This window comes from Rhagoletis zephyria, unplaced genomic scaffold (assembly GCF_001687245.7).
Source record: "Rhagoletis zephyria isolate East Lansing unplaced genomic scaffold, Rhagoletis_zephyria_1.1 Rzeph_scaffold_00044, whole genome shotgun sequence".
Lineage (NCBI taxonomy): Eukaryota > Metazoa > Arthropoda > Insecta > Diptera > Tephritidae > Rhagoletis > Rhagoletis zephyria.
In genome coordinates, this window is record NW_016157128.1 from 566,282 (window position 1) to 587,477 (window position 21,196).

The following is a 21,196-nucleotide window of genomic DNA, read 5'->3' on the forward strand; positions in this document are numbered from 1 at the left end:
TTGAGTACAGGCATGATTTCTGGGCTATTTTGGGCACACGCGGGATCTCGCATTGCGTACGGGAAAGAAACTACTTAAATAAAATTAATCGATTATCGATTCACAACAACAAAGTCATCAGCAGATTTTTGCGAAAAGTTACCTTGCCATACTTATTTACTACTTAACAAGAATTTTAGCAAAATGTTGCTGATTTTGGTTAAATAAATCATTTATTTCAAAGAAATTTTTATTTATTATTTTTGTAAATTTCTGGAAACCGATTGAAACCTGTGATTGAAATGGTTTCGGTATCGTTCCTTTTTAGGTCAAGATAACGGTTACGGTTTCGGTTTCGGTTTTGAAAAACGAAACGGTTTTAAACGGTTACGGTTTCGGTTTGGGTTTCGGTTTCATTCCTTGGTTTAAATCTCTTCGAACGCTTGTAGTTTTTATTGTATACATATGCATGTACATCTGCTTTTGCTTAAGGTTATAATTTTTGTCTTTTTTCTATCTAAATAGATCTCTACCCTGTTCGTTCTAATTACATTTATGTTATTCTGTTTTCGATGACAAAATCGATAAAAAATATCGATAACAAAATCTATTAAAAAATTCGATAACAAAATCAATAAAAATATCGATAACAAATCCGACAAAAATATCGATTATATATCGATAAGTTCCGAGAATCCCGAAAATCTCAAGAATCTCGAAATAGTTCCCAGATTGAGTCTCTGTGTTTCTATCGATATCCTTTCCTCTATAATTACCTTTATTTTAATCTTTCTTTCCCTTTCTTCACCTTTACTTTTATCGGTATCCTCATGCTCATCTTTTTCTCTATATTAACCTTTTTTTACTTTTATGTTTATCGTTTTCTTCATCTACTTTTTTTCCTTTCACCTTTGCCCTTTTATAAGTAAAGCGTTTAAATTTACCTTGATCTTCATTTTTGCCTTTATCTTTACGCATCTTTGTTTTTGTTTTTATTTTTACCTTTGCCTTTATCCTTTTCTTTATCTATGTACGTACTCACCTTTACTTTCATTATTGTATTGGTCTCTTTCTAAGTGTTATTCTTTAAACTTTTATAAGCAAGTTTTTGTTAAATTAATACCATGCGCATACAATCAAGAAGTACTTGTTTCAGCCCCAACCATTTCCGTGTGCAATTTCCGTTGAATTTGCCAATTTACTCCCAACCAACTAACCGCCGCGAACGAAGTTTCACTTCAAAAAGTTGATTTTCCTATGTATTTCTGGGCCACCCTAATGTACATATGTATGTATGAAGTTCAAGTTTTATCCATACTATATAATGTCTTTACTTGGTCTTATGTCGAAAGCTTATTTTAAATAAATCGCATTCGTTGTATAGTTAGTGGCCGCTGTGGTGTAGTAGTAAGCAGTGCGCGCTTCCACTCATCAGGCGCTGGGTTCAAGCCCTGGTCAAAGCAACATCGCAAAAGAATAGGCAAATATTTTTTTCTTAACAGCGATCGCTCCTCGGCAGGCAATGGCATACCTCCGAGCAGTGTTGCCAACTTTTGATTTTCAAAAAGCACCAAAAACTTGGAAAAAAAGCGTTTTACCACACTAAAAGCACCAAATGGTTTTGAATCAATGGATGCTTTTTAACCGACTTCCAAAAAAGGAGGAGGTTATCAGTTCGTCGGAATTTTTTATTTATTTTTTCTTATATATGTTACCGCATAACTTTGGACCACGTCAACCGATTTCGATAATTTGCATCGGAAAGGTAGTGTCTCAGAGGTGGTCCCATACTAATCTGGTTAAGATCCGATCAGTGGTCCATGAGATATATATATATATTTTTTTTATATGAGAGTTGAAGTCGGTTTTTTTTTGCTAAAAATTACTTGTTTCATAACAGTTTGTATGTATTTAACAAAAACAAAAAATTAACAATATTTACAAGAATGCATACATAAATCAATAAACAAAACTTTTTCGCTCATAACGATTGAAAAGCCACATGCTATAATGACTCATGCTTACGAGGTAATACCGAAGTACTGCACATTAAAACTGATATATCTCAAGAAAGAAAAATCGCATCCCAACAAACGAAAATCATGCCCTAAGTAGAAATGAGCAAAAAAAATTTATGTTTTCATTATATAACCTCAAATATCGCCAAAAACCGTGATTTGGCACTTTGAGGTTAGGATATCTCAAAATTCCAGTGCTCGAGTAATTGTGCGGCCAGATTTGGATTCAGCACCAAGAAACGATGTGTTTTAATCAGGTGGTACAAAAATAAAAATTTTTACAAGTAATTAGAAAAGAAAAAAAGAAATATAAACTTAACTTACTCGCATATCTACTATCATTTTCAACGCGAATAGAATTGAACAAGGTGAATTTGCAAGTTCAGCTTTTTATCAATCATGGTTGTATTTAAATGCATTTAAATTTGTAGATTTTTGTAAATCCAGTGCTGCCACAGCTTTAAATATTTAAAAGTTATTTCAGGTTTTAACTATATCGGAGTAATTTTAGTTCAGAAAAAAAGCACTAAAAAATGCACTAGGCACTAAATAATTTTTTTTGGCGTTTTAATTTTCAAAAAGCACTAAATCTAGTGCTTAAAGCACCAAGTTGGCAACTATGCCTCCGAGTGTATTTCTGTCGTGAAAAACAGCTTCTCATAAAAATGCAATCACCGTTCTGAGTTGGCGTAAAACTGTAAGTTCCTCCCCTTTGTGCGATAACATCACTCCACGTCACAAATCGGAGGAGAAGCTCGGCCAACACTAACATATGTGTAAGCGCCATTTTATTATGGTACCCTTACTGGTATCTCGCGCTTCGATTGTACCCCTAATAGCACATACAATAGCGCCGCTACTGGCGTCCCACAGTGTGCTTTTTGAACACTCCATGCGAATTAATCGTAGCGCTTTCGACAGAAGCAATTTTTTGATATGACACGAAATAGCTTTGAAAGCTCATGTTATTCCCTTTCACAGAAAAATACTGCCATTGACCTACAACCAGTGTTGCCAAACATGGGCTTTTCCTACCAAAACTGGTAAGTTTTTTTCCATTTGGTAGGTTGGTAGGCTCGATTGGATTTTGGTAGGTTTTGTGACTACGAGTAATAGTTATTTGAGAAAAATAGAAAATATGTATCTCCAAACATTTTAGCAATTTTTTTACATGAATATTTCACCGGCCGTTTGTATAACGGCGGCCGCAAACATGATTCCTCAGTACAAACATATACCCTTATTATTGCCAATATACAATACGAACATCCATATATACTTTACGGCGTACTTGGACCAAGATTCCAGGAAAGTCTGTCAATGGGCTTGTACCCAACCATATTCTGGGCGGAGGTCTTCGCAATCGAAGTCTGTGTTCACGAATTTTATCGTAGAAGGCAAATGAGGCCAGAATAAATATTATGCCAGATATTCAGGCAGCGTTAGAAGCCTTAGAGTCTTTTAAAACGGCATCAAGGCTTTTGAACTCTTGAACCACCTGGGAGCCCACAATAGCGTACCGCTGTGGAGGGTTCAGGGACATGAAGGGTTTGAAGGCAACGAAAGGGCTGACTGTCTTGCAAAGAGCCCAATAAGTTTGCATGGTTCCGAGCCTTTCTGCGGTACATCTAAAGGATACACTGCAGACCTACTTAGGAGCTAGCTGGGAATTGCTGCACGCTGGCGGAAGTCGAAGGGAATAAGACAATCAAAGAGATTCACAACTTTTCAGGAGGTAGGTTTTGTGGGCCGGTGAGGAAAACCCCAGAGTATATTCTTTGTGCCTATCCACGAAGCATGAATAGTAGATTGATGCACCTTGGAGAAGGATTGTCTTCTCCATCTAAAATTTGGAAAATGGCATTAACCAACGTGCTGAGCTTTTTAAATAGCCTAAGGTTGGAGAGATTACAATTAGGATTTAGCACAATATATCTTCTTACGTCGCAACGCGGGTATCTCCGACGTAATAATAATAATATAGTCACTTGACACGAATAAAGACGCTCGGGTGTTTTGACGGCGAAAAAGGATGCGTGAAAAAAAAATTGCGATAAAAAAGCGTGAACATGGGGAATTCGTATACTCGCAAACATAGTCGAAAATAAGTCTTGTTCGTCTTTCTTCGCTGTCAAATAGGTTAACGCGTCTTTCTTTGCCCTCGCCTATGTTAAGAGTCCTTCTTCGCCGAAATTTTTTTACGCGTCTTTTTTCGCTGTCAACTTTTGAGCTCGCGCCTTTATTTGTATCTAATGACGATATGTATATATGCACAGTAAAATGAAACATTATACGCAGTTAATTTGCTTTTATTGTACTAGCTGTGTTTTAGTTTTTCTAAATGTTATGTTAGAAAAAAAATATTAAAACTAAAAAAAAATGTTTGGTAGGTTTTGGTTGGTTATGGTAGGAAATTTTGGTAGGAAAAAAATGTATCGGTGGCAACGCTGCCTACAACTACTCCTTGACCTTAAAAAAATTGGTCAAAAATTGTGTTTTTCGAAAAAAAACGGATTTGTTCCAAACAAAAATTTCGTGCGTTTTATTACACTAATATTATAGAATTTGAAACAAGAAACACGATTCTACAGTTTAAAAACCGAAAAAAAATTTAACATCTAACAAATGTAATTATAGTGTGTCCCTGGGACCCTTACGGGAATCTTGCGTTTCGATTCAAGGGGAAAATCAATTGCTTGGATTGAGAGCTCTGTGGGATTGTTGGAGTGGACATCTTACATTGTCAAACATTTTTGAAGCGATTGCGCCAGCCTTATTTTATTACTAAAAGATGGGTATCAATCGAAAAAGGTTTGAAAATGCTTTATTTGTGACCTTTATTTAGGAGGGTTGCCATTTGTCCGAGCAATCAAATTCAAATTAGTTCATCAGTTTATTGAAATACACACACATATCACAATATCAGACGAAAGAGAATTAAGAAGATTTTAGTTTGAGAATACTTTTGAAAAGAAATTTCAAAAATAACAGGTCAAATTAAAGATCTCAGCCTGTAGATATATGATAAACAGGGCCGAAAGATTTAAGCTTTTGCTTGGAATTGCTTATTTGCTTTCTGCTTGGGTACAAAAATTGTAAACCAATGGTTTGTCTCTACGGGAAGGCACTGGTGTTTTGAAAAGATTAAAAACCATTTATCTCAAATGAAGAATAACGAATATTTAAAAGAAATTAATACGACCAGTGCAGATCTCTATTATTTCAGAATATCAAGCAACACTTGATTGCCCATTATAATTTTTCAATCCTCGAAATAAACTGAATAAAAAACAGTAAACTGTACACTCAATTTTGTTGTTTAGCGAGCATATTTGCAAGCATATTTACCAATGTTTTAGTGCTTATCTAAGCGCTTAAAATGGATTTTTTCTTTCTTATTTTCTTCGGCCCTGGTGATAAAGTTTTATTTTTTGATTAAGAACTATTTCCATCGGTATAGGGTGATTTAAATTTGTTGAAATTAAAAATATGCACTATGCGAGACTGCTTTTCGCTCAGAAACGGCCGCACGGTTTTAGATGAAATATGGCACTCGGATCTCTTATAATTCTGAGTAACATTTGGAATATTGTTTAAGTTTTTGAAATTCAATTTTGGACGTTTTAACGTCATCAGAACAAAATATGTATTATAGCCATAGGACCACCATAAATCCAATATAACTACATAAGTATACAATCTGGTGCAGCAAGACCATACAGAGTAACTTCTATACTCTTGTTCATCTTGGGACAATACCACAGGCCGACAAGGTTTCAGAACTTGAAACCTGTATATACTTTTCCGAAGGTTTTCGGTGCGCTAAATTAGAATATGAACTCATAATTTCTCTGTTGACTCCGGTTTAAAAGATATCCTAACCTAAAGGTGCAAAAATCGTTGTTTTCCCCTTTATGAGGTTATGTAGCATCAGAAAAATTTATTTGTTCGCAAAACCATTAACGGAACCTTAAAGCATAACCCTTACCCTTCAAAACGCCGTTGAGTTTGTTAAAGTATGTTTTAATCTCGTCGAGAAATCGTATCTATAACTTTTTAGTTGTGTAAACTTTTTTCCACTACATACAAGTATATCAAGTATACATAACCGAAAAGTTCAAAAAAAAAAACTTTCGACGAGAATAAAAGATATTTTAACAAACTCAACGACATTTTGAAACGTAAGGGTTATACTTAAAGATGGCTTTGGGATCACATCAGCATCTGTGATGCTACATAACCTCAAATATAGGTAGAAACAGCTATTTTTGCACTTTTAGGTTAGGATATCTTTTACACCGGAGCCAACAGAGGAATTCTGAAATTATGGTCAAATTTTGTCGGCCTGTCTAATTTGAGATTCTAAGTTCTTGTTACAATTAAAATATAGGCTATAAATGAAGCTCTGTTCAGAATTAAGAATGAAGGTAAAATTTTGCTCATTTTCTGGAGTTTTGCAATTAAAAATTGTACACAGACTCAATAAATATCGTATGCATATATAATACCAAGCTTTGAATTTTTCTTCAATAATATTTCAAAATCAAATTGCACTAAGTCAATTAAAACACCTTTATTTTACTGAGGCACACCTTATAAGATTAGACTAGTTCGAATTTTCTACAAAAGTTTCTTTTTAAACTCAACAGCTCTAAATTTCTTGCAGGGCATGTTATCTGCATATATCTGTGTAAACACATGAATGTGTTTATGATTTTATGATGGTGTGCGAAAAAAGTTTGTTGCTTAAGTTTATTAATTTTAGCAAGGCTGAACTCAATAATAATTTACATATTGCATTAATAATAAACACATATGTATAAGCAGATAATTGCATTTTAATAAGATAATTCTGGGCTTCATTGCTGGATATATGTATGTATGTAATAAAATGCAAATCTACTGTGGCATGCATACACGTATAATATGTACATATTTTATTGTTTATTTTGAGTTGAATAATTGAATTTTTTTCCGAATAGCAAACTTCTGGAAAATCGTGTAGAAAAGAAGTAACAGTAGGGGAGCCCACGATGCTAAATCGGAATTTGCTCGAGCGTCATTTTGACGTGTTGGATTTTGAAGATTATATGATGGGAAGAAAAAAAGGGCGTGTGATGTTTTTCCTTCCAGCGGTGGGCTGAGGATATACAGGCTTCAAAAATGTAAAAAAAAAACAGTTACATGGATTTACTCGAGCGCATCAGATATTGATACTGAATAAATCAAACGTGTTTCTAATGACGGAAATATGCTAATCTGCCGGTCTGCATGGTGGGATTGGGCGTACGGAAGGGTCAAAAATGGGTGACAAACAAATTTACTCGAGCGCGTCAGATATTCACAAGGGATGTTAAATGGACCCCAATGAACCTCCCATTCAATAATCGTGGCGTCTTCTTAAAGATGCAAAAAAATCGCCGTTTGGATTTACTCGAGCGCGTCAGATTTTCATACAGAAGATTCATCTCGATGCCCTGGTCGTGCTGTTCCATAATCTGACGATTATCTGGAGGGGTTTTCTTAATCTGACGGTTTAAAAAAATAACTTCGTTTCTGAGATGCACAGCATATTATTTAGTAAAATTTTAAAGGATATATTTCATGTAACACCACGAGTGCTTTGATCGCCCATGATTGCGTGATACTATGTATACTAAAATACTATAAAAAGAATGAGCAAGAAGGAAGCGGAGTTTAACATTTTTTCATGTATATGTAAGTAAACTTAAGGTTGCCGTATTCAAAATTACCTGAAAATAGTGATTTTAGATAAGAAATGAGTAAAATTCACATACACAAGTTAAAAAAGTAATTTTGAACTGATATTTGTTGAGCTAAAATTTACATCATGTGCTATTAATTTTTCTTAATATAATTTTAGTCTAATACTCCTTCGATTTACGATTATTTCAATCCTAATTCAAACTATTTTGAGACTGGGATTAAATTAATCGTAATCGTAGACGCACTTAATTACAAATGTAATTTCATCGCCCAGCTGAAATTTAGATAAAGGATTTGATTCGCAAATGCACATACATACGTATGTACTTATACATATACAGCGGAGCAACATACGAGCCTTTAGTGAGAGTTTGTTAGGGCTAATTCTCACATTTCACTCGCAACTGGTATCATTTGCGAGCATTTGGTCCGCTGGGTATACTTACAGTCATATGACTGTGACAAATAATATGAACGGAAACAGCAAACAAATCAAAAAATAACAAATTTCGTAAAAAAAAATCTGTAGTAGTTTTGAAAAACAGCAAGTGTACACGACAATCTTTGTTGACGGTTTTCGTCACTCCGGCTTGTGGAAATCGTCAAATTATATACTTCCCGTTATCCTTCAGCTGTTTGCTTCATAATAAAAAAAAATATTGACCGCGCTCGAGAATGTCCAGGTAACGTTTTCTTTTTTTTTTTTTTGCAAATTTGTGACCCTCCCAATCCATTGCGTCACGCTCAAATCATCAGATTATTGAAATACACACTCTTCAGCATGTAATTAACCCACTATTTCCTAATCTGACGCGCTCGAGTAAATGCACCTATCAATTTTTTTTTACTATTCCGATCGCCTCCTATGCGCGCGGCTCTACATAGATGGCTTAGATTTGGCAGAGGTACTCAACAGGGTGCATGCACATGTTAATCTGACGCGCTCGAGTAAATGCCCGAATACCCTCTTGGGCTGCCCTACTATAAAGGGCGTTTTGAAAAGATATACTTATGTAAGTATATTCTGATACCAATATTTTGTAGAATTATAAAAAATGCATATGCGAAAAAAATAATTTCTTTAAAAATCGTATTTTCCTATAAGTAGCACATAAATGAGATCTCATGCTATGGTGTATACATATTTTGATGAGTATACCTAAGTATGTTTGAAAGTAAAAAATTGTGCACTGACCATTAAAGTTTTGCATGCCACTTATGGTTCGCTCATTTTGACTGGAAATCGCTGTCGGCTGTATCGTCAATGCCGCCTCTACTGCTACCATTTCTGGCTTTTCGGCTACCGCTAGCGCACTCTTGGCTCTGACTCTGTTTCTGGCTTTGTTGGCTGCTGCGGTGGCTATTGTGGCCGCGTTTGTTGTCGCTGCGGGCAATTTCGGAGTAGCGTGTCTTATTTCATTACCAGTCGACGATGCTGCTAATAGAGCTGCGTGCCGCGGAATTATATTCATTGATGAATTATTTGTATCGCCTTCAAATATCAACGCAGAAAGCACCGAATCTTTTGTTCTCCTTTTTGTCCCAGTTTTGGACGACATAGCCGCCGCGGCTGGCGCTTGTATCAATTGATTCGGCAGGCCAGCAGCCATGACGTCAGTTGTACACATTGACAGCAGGGATTTGTGTAGTGGATGGTGGTGCTGCTGTTTATGTTGCTGTGGAAGCTCTTCAGAATTGCAATTTGCGACCTGTGGCACCTTCTCACCATAGAAGTCGCGACATAGCCTTTCGTATTGTTCTCGTTCGGACTGCATAGCAGCGGTCAAATACTGAAAATTACTCGCATCAAGCATATCGGCTGTTGATAGCCTTAGCGAGGCGGGCGTTGCTGTAGGAACTTTTAAGCCAAAAATATTATTTAAATGCTGCAACGGTGTTGGACTACTACCGGCACCGGCACTTTGTGTTGACAGCTGTTGCTGTTGGAGCAATTGTTTTCGTGGTGGGTTGTAGTAGTATGAGTCACAGTGTTGTTGATATGAAAATATCTCCGCAGCCGCATGCGACTTTGGCTCATTGTCGGCCGGAAAGCACATTTTCGCCTCGTCCATCGCCCTACACGCCGACAAATCATTGGAATATTTACGGCAGTGCTCGTCATCAGCATTTATTCTATTCATCACGTAAAGATTATTGTAATCCAGTAACATTCCGTAAGCCACTTGAGTAGCAACAATACTCGTCTGGTGATTTGCTAGCAACAATGGCATACCGGCAACAATTTTAGCGACTACTTGGCTAAAACAACACCAGACATTCCGCGTAAGATCCTATTCTCATTTAGATTCTTAGTCTGGAAAACAAAGTACAAAAAATAGTTAATTTAGTTATTGACTAAATCTGGTGTGTAATTAGTCCAAATATATTTCATACTGTGCACATACAAACATTCATATCCATTAAAGCTTTTGTAAAAATATGAGATTTAATGGAGATGAAAATATTCAGTACGACATAGGGCTGGTGATTTCACCCGGGTATTGTACTACCCGAGTGGCCCGCGTAAACCGGGTACCCGGACAGTATGGTAATTATCCGGGTACCCGAAAAAATGTAGAGAAGTAAAAATTAAGCGTATTTACGATTATATACCGCAAACGAACGTACATAGGGACAATCTATAAAAATCTTCCATACCATATGGAGAAATATTATAATATACTAGATCGCCCTCTGCCGCTTCGCTGAGTGTAATTTATTTCAATAAAACTCAACATACTTAAACTATGCCAAAAATAGAAGATTTTAAATTTTTGTTTAACCATCTTCAAAATATTTTCAATCTAAAACTCAAACCTCTCTTTTGTGATACTTTTTCAATTAACTTATATTCTGAATTGAATTTTAGTTTTAAAACAGGTGACGACCCCCTAACATGTAGTTTGGAGATGAAGTCAGTGTTGCCACCGCTCTAAGAACTTTCTAACCAAGATTAGACGAAAAAGTTCCAAATGTAAGGAAAAATAACCAAATTTTTTATTAGATTAACAATTCAGGTCATCACAAGTTCTTTTATATAATACGTATAGAAAAAGTTTACAAACCAAAGAAAATCATTTATTTGCATTTTGAAAAGTAAATCCTTTTAAGGCTGTAATATGTAAGTACATATTTTAGAAATTCAGTCTTCCCGTATTAGATGCATATGTATGAATGTAAATATCTTCGTAAACATTACCAGACTCTAAATGACGTTTTTAAACAAGTACATAGGTACACAGTTTCCAACTTCTTTGTAAGAATCAATAAAATACCTAATCAGCGTGAACAACCACATTGAGTATATTTTAAGATTAAGACTAAACAACTAAAAATTGGACTTATTGAACTATATCGTCGCTCAGCGCGAAATACCGGGTATACGCCAAACGTAGTACTGCCTATACGATGGTAAATAAATTTTACAAAAGCGCGAAAACCCGATTTTTCCAAAACTGTGGAATGGTATTTTCACTGAACCTACTTGCTATAAGATTATTATTATTAAACTTAACCTAAATTAATAAAGTAAGCAGTAATGGGAAAAGAATAACCAAATCCCTTTTTTATTGTACATACATCGACAGGTCAATTAAAAACTACAGTAAATATTAAAAAATAACCAAAACGGGAAAGATCTTAACAACTTAACAGCCAAGAAAAAAATAACCAAAATTGGTTAAAAGTAACCAAAACGGCAACACTGGATGAAGTCCTTTCAATCCCATTTCCATTGCTACACACATTGTAATAATTCGTTGAAATTAGTGAATAGTTTGAATTTAACATTTTAAACTACGTACTGAAACCTCTTTCGTCATTCTATAAAAACTTATTAAACCCCTTTCGCCTGACACCCATATTGTGTAAGTAATTCATTTAAATTAATTGAATTTAATTTTTAAACGGATGGCAATCCTTGTAAAACACCTCAATAATATTCTAAATGTTTAATCTAAAGTTTTCTTGGCAATCTTTGTTTCTCTAGTTTTTCAGATAGCTTGCGTATAACTTATTTAAATTTGACTTTTTAAAACTACAACCTTTTTAGGCATCTTTCGTCTGACACCCATATTTTTATACAAATTTCAAATAAATAATTTCTTTAACCTTTAACTGTGGAGGTGCTGGTAAAATTTACCCCTCCTTTAAATTTTTTGAATTACTCTCCTATGTTGCGCTCCAGTAACTTGATTCTCTCAGTATCTTCTCATTTCGTTGTCATTATTGATCAGTTACGTTTTTGCTGTGGAAGATGTAGCGTGGGCGGAGCAATGCTGATGCTGGTGTAAAAATTACCACTCCTCAACGTTTATGCAACTTTTTTTTTCAAGGAAGATTGACGTGTATTTTTTTACAATTATATTTTTTTAATATAATCTCTTGTATTTCTTTAAATATATATTTTTTGCTGAGAAAAGATGCCCCTTAAGCTTTAAATTAATTTTTATTTTACTCTTTTTTATAAGTTTACTATGTGATGTTTTCGTTCTTGTGAATAATAAAAGCCTTGTGAAATAAAGTGGGACTTTTGTTGATTTTAAAAGAAAAATAAAATTTTGTATTTATTTTAGCTTAAAAATCTAGTAGCTTAGTTTAAAAGGAAAAATAATTATAAAATGGCCAGTTTGCATTCAAATTTCTAACTGAAATTCGAAGGGGTAAAATTTACCACCAGGTCATAGACTAGTCCAAAAAATTCACCTCCATAGTTAAAGGTTAATTCAAACTGAATTTACTTTTTCAAACAGGTGGCAGCCCTTCTCCATGAGTATGGAACTGATTTTATATATCCCCATAACAAGTTCCAGTACTCTATCACAAATATTTCCTGAGATATGGATTATGAAAAATTCCGTTTATATAAGTCTAATCGAGATTAAATCTAACCTATATTTGAAGGTGACCTAAATGACACCAGCTTACAAAATTTCATGATGATCGGTTGAGTAGTTAAAGGCCTGTATGCAGTTCTTAAGAAAAGCTAAAATTCTATACAAAATGACGTACAAGAAATGGCTAAGAAATTTTCTTAAGTCAAATTTCCTTCAGGCAGTACGCAGTTCTTGAGAAATTTGCTACGCTTTTTACTACAGTTTTCTAAAGTTTTGTGTGAAAAAAGAGCACAAGGCAACCCAGGTTTGCAACAGAAATATATGCCCGTTCCATTATTTNCGCGAAATACCGGGTATACGCCAAACGTAGTACTGCCTATACGATGGTAAATAAATTTTACAAAAGCGCGAAAACCCGATTTTTCCAAAACTGTGGAATGGTATTTTCACTGAACCTACTTGCTATAAGATTATTATTATTAAACTTAACCTAAATTAATAAAGTAAGCAGTAATGGGAAAAGAATAACCAAATCCCTTTTTTATTGTACATACATCGACAGGTCAATTAAAAACTACAGTAAATATTAAAAAATAACCAAAACGGGAAAGATCTTAACAACTTAACAGCCAAGAAAAAAATAACCAAAATTGGTTAAAAGTAACCAAAACGGCAACACTGGATGAAGTCCTTTCAATCCCATTTCCATTGCTACACACATTGTAATAATTCGTTGAAATTAGTGAATAGTTTGAATTTAACATTTTAAACTACGTACTGAAACCTCTTTCGTCATTCTATAAAAACTTATTAAACCCCTTTCGCCTGACACCCATATTGTGTAAGTAATTCATTTAAATTAATTGAATTTAATTTTTAAACGGATGGCAATCCTTGTAAAACACCTCAATAATATTCTAAATGTTTAATCTAAAGTTTTCTTGGCAATCTTTGTTTCTCTAGTTTTTCAGATAGCTTGCGTATAACTTATTTAAATTTGACTTTTTAAAACTACAACCTTTTTAGGCATCTTTCGTCTGACACCCATATTTTTATACAAATTTCAAATAAATAATTTCTTTAACCTTTAACTGTGGAGGTGCTGGTAAAATTTACCCCTCCTTTAAATTTTTTGAATTACTCTCCTATGTTGCGCTCCAGTAACTTGATTCTCTCAGTATCTTCTCATTTCGTTGTCATTATTGATCAGTTACGTTTTTGCTGTGGAAGATGTAGCGTGGGCGGAGCAATGCTGATGCTGGTGTAAAAATTACCACTCCTCAACGTTTATGCAACTTTTTTTTTCAAGGAAGATTGACGTGTATTTTTTTACAATTATATTTTTTTAATATAATCTCTTGTATTTCTTTAAATATATATTTTTTGCTGAGAAAAGATGCCCCTTAAGCTTTAAATTAATTTTTATTTTACTCTTTTTTATAAGTTTACTATGTGATGTTTTCGTTCTTGTGAATAATAAAAGCCTTGTGAAATAAAGTGGGACTTTTGTTGATTTTAAAAGAAAAATAAAATTTTGTATTTATTTTAGCTTAAAAATCTAGTAGCTTAGTTTAAAAGGAAAAATAATTATAAAATGGCCAGTTTGCATTCAAATTTCTAACTGAAATTCGAAGGGGTAAAATTTACCACCAGGTCATAGACTAGTCCAAAAAATTCACCTCCATAGTTAAAGGTTAATTCAAACTGAATTTACTTTTTCAAACAGGTGGCAGCCCTTCTCCATGAGTATGGAACTGATTTTATATATCCCCATAACAAGTTCCAGTACTCTATCACAAATATTTCCTGAGATATGGATTATGAAAAATTCCGTTTATATAAGTCTAATCGAGATTAAATCTAACCTATATTTGAAGGTGACCTAAATGACACCAGCTTACAAAATTTCATGATGATCGGTTGAGTAGTTAAAGGCCTGTATGCAGTTCTTAAGAAAAGCTAAAATTCTATACAAAATGACGTACAAGAAATGGCTAAGAAATTTTCTTAAGTCAAATTTCCTTCAGGCAGTACGCAGTTCTTGAGAAATTTGCTACGCTTTTTACTACAGTTTTCTAAAGTTTTGTGTGAAAAAAGAGCACAAGGCAACCCAGGTTTGCAACAGAAATATATGCCCGTTCCATTATTTATTGAGGAAAGCGTGAGGCAACAGGCTGTGAAGTATCAAAACTGTCAAAATTCCTTGGACACACACACGAAATAATGGCCAATTTTTCTTGACCGATTTCTTGAGAGCTGCATACCAGCCTTAAAGCGTGAAAGCGTAACAAACAAACAAATTCACTTTCGGATTTTTAATATTAATAAGGATATTCGTATCTAAAGGTAGTAGCAATAATGAGAAGTGAAGTAATGGTTTCTTTTTATCCGTGACTGCATAGCTTAAGTTTTCCCATCGCTCGAGCAACATATTTATGATTAGCTTTATCATCGCTGATCACAAACAGATATATGACACATTTCAGATTAGCAGATAAGTAACGGTAGCAGTCCGTGGCCGTATTTATTGATATTTGTCAAACTTTAAATTGTGAGGGGTGTGTGACATGTGACGGGCGTGACCAACATAATATGTTCTTTTTACGAAAATAAAAGCATATAAACACTTGAAAGCAATTCGCACATATTCGCCTATGTCTTAGCGCTACTTTCGTTAGCTTTTTTACACTATCCAAGATGTGTTTTCCTTCAAAACTAGTTTGTGTATTTTGTGACGGGCGTGACATTGAAATATGCTTTACTTCAATATATAATAAAATATTTAGTACTTGCACGAAAAACTTACAAATTACACTTTTGCAATGATGACGAATTGTTCTCTCCACTGACCGTTTAAATAATGCTAAAAAAAGAAAATAGACTACGAAAGTCAGTCTTGTCAGTTTTGAAGAAAACTAACCTCTGATTTGAGTTTGTAAATGGTACACCCTAAAGTATAAAAATATCTGATTTTGATATAAATTTCGAAATTTTGGCTTTCAGTATTGAAAGTTAGATTTATTTACTCTTACTTACTAGAAATAATACACTCAACTTCTTAAGTTTGTTTTCATTTCATTCGGTATCGATTACCGTGGAATGAGACAATTGCATAAAAATTGCCGAAATAAAGCAACTTAAGGCTCATTCCACGATAATCGATTCCGAATGAAACGAAAATAAACTTAAGAAATTTTGTATTATTTCTAGCTTTCCTTGCATTGTTGGGCGCACATTTTTTGCTGCACAAAGGTGGGTGCATATCTTGGCTACAACAAGATAGTGGTCCGAGTTGATGTTTAGCCCTCGGAGTGTACGTACGTCTAAAACGCTGGAAGCATGCCTTCCGTCTATCACAACGTGGTCGATTTGGTTTCTCGTTTTTCGGTCTGGAGACAGCCATTTAGCTTGGTGGATGTTCTTATGCTGGAAGCTAGTACTACATATTACCATGTTTAAACAGGGATTACTGGTATACTTTAAAATCCCTAATTTACTGGTCTCCACTATGCAAATCAACTTCAAAAAGTTCAACTGTTACATGATTAATCACGAAAAAATGCAAACTTTGCCAAATCATATCTCCAAAGATAAAAGTGAAAAAAATTCCTCGAACACGTGTTAGCTTATTTCATGTATAGAACCCATAAAAAAAATTGGAGCCAATCGAAAGTGTGACACCAAATTTGGTGTCCGATATGAAAAAGAATGTATCATATTTGTATCTAAAAAACGACTTAGCGGACCTCGGCCAAATTTGGCATACACATTGCGCTTAGCACCGCCTTGAAAATTATGAAATTATTCATTGTGCGGACTGGGAGATGTTTTGCTAAATTCCATTTCTACCACATCTACTACCGAAAGCTTAAAATCTACCACATTCTACAATTTGGCTCATTTTACGATGTGGACGATATTGCCTAAAGTAGGGCACAACGAAGTATCTCCTTTAATCAAAAACACAGTTAGCGCTATATTGACGGTTATGGTTTTGGAAAGTAGATATCTCTGCTTATTAGGGAAGCAGCTTTAACACCAATAATAATGTCAGCTCTGAAATCCAACGGAGAGTCGCTCTTCCCAAAAAGTGCTACTTTGAACACATAATTCCCCTGCTGGTATATGGCGCAGAGGCATGGACAATGAAAACATCTTATGAGGCGCCTCTTGGAGTTTTCGTGGGAAAAAGAAGTCCTATGCGTTGGCTTTAGTGACGGCGAATCCGCTGGTGATAGAGCTTTATAATCACATGGACATAGTGCTGCGAATTAAAACACAGCGATTCCCGTTGGTGGTAGAGCAGGCCTCCCTTACGATTGGAAGGTTGAGAAGGAAGGATGTGGCCTCACTTGGCATTTCCAATTGGCATCAGATAGCGCAGGAAAGAAACCATTGGCGTGTGTTACTGATCACTTAGGCTCGTGTCCACACTCATAACTGGTGCAATGAGAACAACAACATCCAAGGCCCTGTATGCCCTACTGAACATTCTTCCGGTAGATCTACATGCCAAACAAGTTGCAAGCGTTGCGGCAGTTCGTATGAATGGTTTAAATAAGTGGCCCAACACCAGTCATGGTCATGTTTGGGAGCTTCCCGGATCGGTGGACTACGACGAAAGGGTTGGTGGGGTGTATGCTCCGAACACCTGGTAATCTCCCTTAGCTTTCCTCTTCCGGACCACTGTAGCGTCTTTCAGGCGGAACTGCTGGCAATCGACCGAGCGACAAAACTGATAAAGTGTGGTATGATATCTCAAACTTATATCTACATCTTCACTGACAGCCAGAAGGTAATCAAATCCCTTAAGAAACAGTCGAAACATCCATGGTAGCCGTGAAATGCCGCACATCTCTTCACGAGGTGGCTGTCATTTCGCCCAAAGGTGATATGGGCTGCGGGACACTGCGACTTTGAAGGGAACTGTAAGGCCGATGATCTGGCGCGACTTGGCACCAAATTCTCTATTGCGGATATAAAAAATAAAATAGGAATACCCTTACAAACTTGCAAGCTACTTATCTCCTAGAAGCTCACTAAAGTAGCGAACAGCAGATTGCATGACGAAATCACCTGTAAAACTGCAAGGAAACTGTGGCCAACGCTCGGCACTAAACGGACTGGCCTACTACTGAGCTTAAATAAGCAGAATATCAGTTTGTTAGTATCTGTTATAACAGGACACTGCCTAATTGACAGGCAAGCCTATCAAGTAGGCGTACGGCTACATGACTTCTGTAGAAGTTGTCAAGATGAATAAAAGGAGGATACGATTATGCACCTGTTGTGCCAGTGCTCTCCTCTATCCAGAAGAAGACTCTCCACACTGGGTAGACAATCCTTCGATAACCTGGAGGACCTTAGATGCGTCGAAATCAAGGATCTTCTAAAATTCCTGCGAAGCTCAAAATGGTTTTAGGAGGGATTGGGAGCTACTGACCCCACATGCGGTATCACAATGAGCCCGGAGCCTAACCGCGTCAACCTACCTACCTACCTACCTACTTATCTACCTTCAACTGCACATAAGTAACATATTTTGTAGCTCTTTACTACCACAACTTTTCGGTAAAAATTTATTCCCTTTAGTAAAATTTGAATTTCCTCACAAAGAAAACTAAGAAATCTATATGATATTTTCGGCTCTTGTCAAGGAACTATTCGAAGAATAGACCTTTTATATTTAAGAAATTATATTTTTCTCTGTGCAAGAGATATAAAACTAAGTAGGATGAAGCGGTGTTGTAAGTAGAAAGACAAACAAATGTGCAAATATAAATTTATGTATGGGTATTTTTTCAATTAGGAAAAATGGATATATATGTATATGTACATACATTTGTATTTGCATGTGGTTTTAACCATCTTTTGATATTTGTCTGCAACCTTTTCTGAGCACAATTTCATGACATCTCTAAATTTTTAAATCGCATTTCCAGCTTAACAGCTGTAAGAGATGACAATAGCATAAAAAGTCTAATTTAATTAAATAACAAAAAATGCCCACTCATTGTATGGACATTAGGGTGGTCCAAAAACAGTAGTCGGAGTCGTAATGCTCTCACCCCCTAGGATTGTTCTGTATTGTGAAAAAGTATACCCCTATTTTTATATTTTGACATCAAAAAATATTTAGAGGTCGCTCAACGTTTTCCATGTATTTTTATATGGGAAAAAAACAACTTTTCGTAGAAATGGTATAGAATTCTTGAAAATAAATATTTTTCGATCGGCAAACTCTTGTTCTCTTCAGAAACTTTCAATAATAATACCCCATTGCATTTTTCGGGGTTTTTGTGGGTTTATGGCTGACCTATAAATTATAGTTGCGACGAAAAAATGATTAAATAAAGAATTGGGTAGCATTTCTACAAAAAGTTTTTTCCCATATAAAATACATGGACAACTTTGGGCGCTTTGAGCGATCTCTAAATTTTATTTTTTTTTTTCTAAATAAAAAAATTGGGTATATTTTTTCGGTATAGAACAATACTAGGGGGTGAGAGCATACCAATTCCGACTTTACTTTTTCACATCCATTTTTGGACAACCCTAATGGACTTACATAGCATCGACACCGACAGAATAAGCAGCTAATTTTTTGATAGAAAGCTAATAGGCAGTTCGTCGCCCGGACAATAACCGAGCAGAAATCATTACCTATCTGCCTAATGCGACAAATACATGCATTTACCTACATATGTACGCGTTTCTCACCAAACGATTTGTCATTTTAATTAGTTCGGGATTTAAGAAGCCATTGAACGTGTTCCAAAGTAGGAAAACACACTTTGAGATAACTTCAACACCTAGAACAGAAAAAAAAAACAACAAACAGAAACACAAATTAAAGAACCAAAGAAAATAAGTCAGCGCAAGACATGGTGCGGAGTATATCGACCAAATGGAAAATATAAAGTCATCGTAATTATGTTTGTGTACGCTTTTTATCGCATTTTACTGATGAACCAATAAAGAATGTTGCACAGTAGTCAATTCAAATTAACGTTTACTTTTGACTTATTCTTTCGGTTAATTACTACAACCAAATTTCATCTTTACCCGTTATTTTGATTCGTTTGTATGTATGTATGTTTGTATGAAGGTATATATATGTATATGATATATATGTATTTTAAGAATTTAAGATAAAACATTGTAAAATTGAAATGTCGGTAATATATGTAAACACGTATGTACATATATGTGGTATGGTTATTGGTGCATATGTAAAATTCATTTTATATGCCAAATACTCTTAAACAAAGAGTGACCGAAATACGTGAGCGCAAAAAGCTTGAAATTCTGGCCGACAGGAAGGGCGCCCCAAAATTTTGTCACAGATTTAGGAGAGCACGTAAGGTTCCAAGAGCAGGCGAACTCCTATAAGAACAACCATGTCAACATATGTCCAGAACGTACTTAAATTAAGTTAACTTTTCCACTCTACTGAATAGCAGCAGCCCTGAAAGTTGTGTAGAAGACATACCCGAGCCCACACTGGACGAAAATGCCATCGATGTGCCACCGCCTGACATTCCGCTAACTATCGCAGGATCAGTGTTCTAAGCCTAGGTTACAAGGTTTTATCGAGCCTATTGTGTGAAGAACACCGTCAATGATCAATGAAATCCAACTGAGAAACACTCATGACAACAAGTTCTACTTTGGGTTGCGCAGACAATTGAGAAATAAAGAATTCTCTCGTCGTAGAAAAATCACTCTATCAGACCAATTCTGAACAGAAACTCCCTGGAAGTTTTCTCTCTTTTCCCTTTCCCCTTATCATGAATAAAAATTCCCTGAGGATATTTTATATTAAATGGCGGAAATGAGCTGTCAAAAGCGTGTCAAACAGCTCTCTCGAAGTTCGAATTTCCTCTTCCCAAATTTTCGGGAAATATACTACTCCCTGGGATTTAATTATTGTAGGATTTCTTTCTCGGGAGAAACAAATTCCCGGAGAACAAGCTCCCTGGGAGTATTCAGAACTCGGCTGTATAAATCACTCATCATGTCCATGCTGGTTCTGCGAAAGAAATATGGGCCTTTGCGCCTTGGCAATGGCGAATATCGCAGACTATGTAACGATGAGCTGTACGAGCTTTTCAACGATATAGAGGTACAGTGTGGCGAATAAAAATACTTGACTTGGTTATGTCGTACGTATGCATAGAATCGCTCCAGCTCTGAAAGTATTCAACCCGGGTCGCATTTGAAAATGTAATAAGTCGCAAAGAATACAAAAACTTTTCATTCTTCTTTTCTATCTAAGGACGAATTTAAAACTGGTACCGATTTATAGATAAAGGTTCGAAACTATCGAAAATGGATTGCCATCTTTCGTTTACTTTAAATAGTTATTTGTTTCCTTCTGCACTTCACATACACTTTTTTATAGTTTCGAAACACAAATAGAAAATTTGTATTAACATTTTAGCATCTTGTGTCTAACGGAATTTGAGCCTGAGACCTTCTCGAATCTAACCAATAACAACATCACGTCTGCACACTCAGAAACTGCCAAAGGTACGTGTGTAAACGCGTTTTCAAATGCTCATTTTGAATTACATTTCTTGCAATCATTCAAACAAATTTGATTTCAAATTAAGAACACATTTCTTTGAAAATAAT

The 21,196-nt window shown here is 35.4% G+C and overlaps 1 protein-coding gene across 2 annotated transcripts in view; it reads right to left on the minus strand.

Annotated features, from left to right (window-relative positions):
* Positions 1-21,196, minus strand: part of LOC108367428 (protein nubbin-like) — a 151,546-nt gene that overhangs the window by 113,115 nt on the left and 17,235 nt on the right. The window contains exon 2 of one of the 2 annotated variants that reach the window (XM_017622041.1): positions 8,920-10,038. In XM_017622041.1, the coding sequence (XP_017477530.1) occupies positions 8,920-9,955 (1,036 nt within the window). In that variant the 5' untranslated portion in view covers positions 9,956-10,038. Of the gene's footprint in view, positions 1-8,919; positions 10,123-21,196 lie in introns of those variants that run through there. The other variant, XM_017622047.1, reaches the window with a different exon arrangement.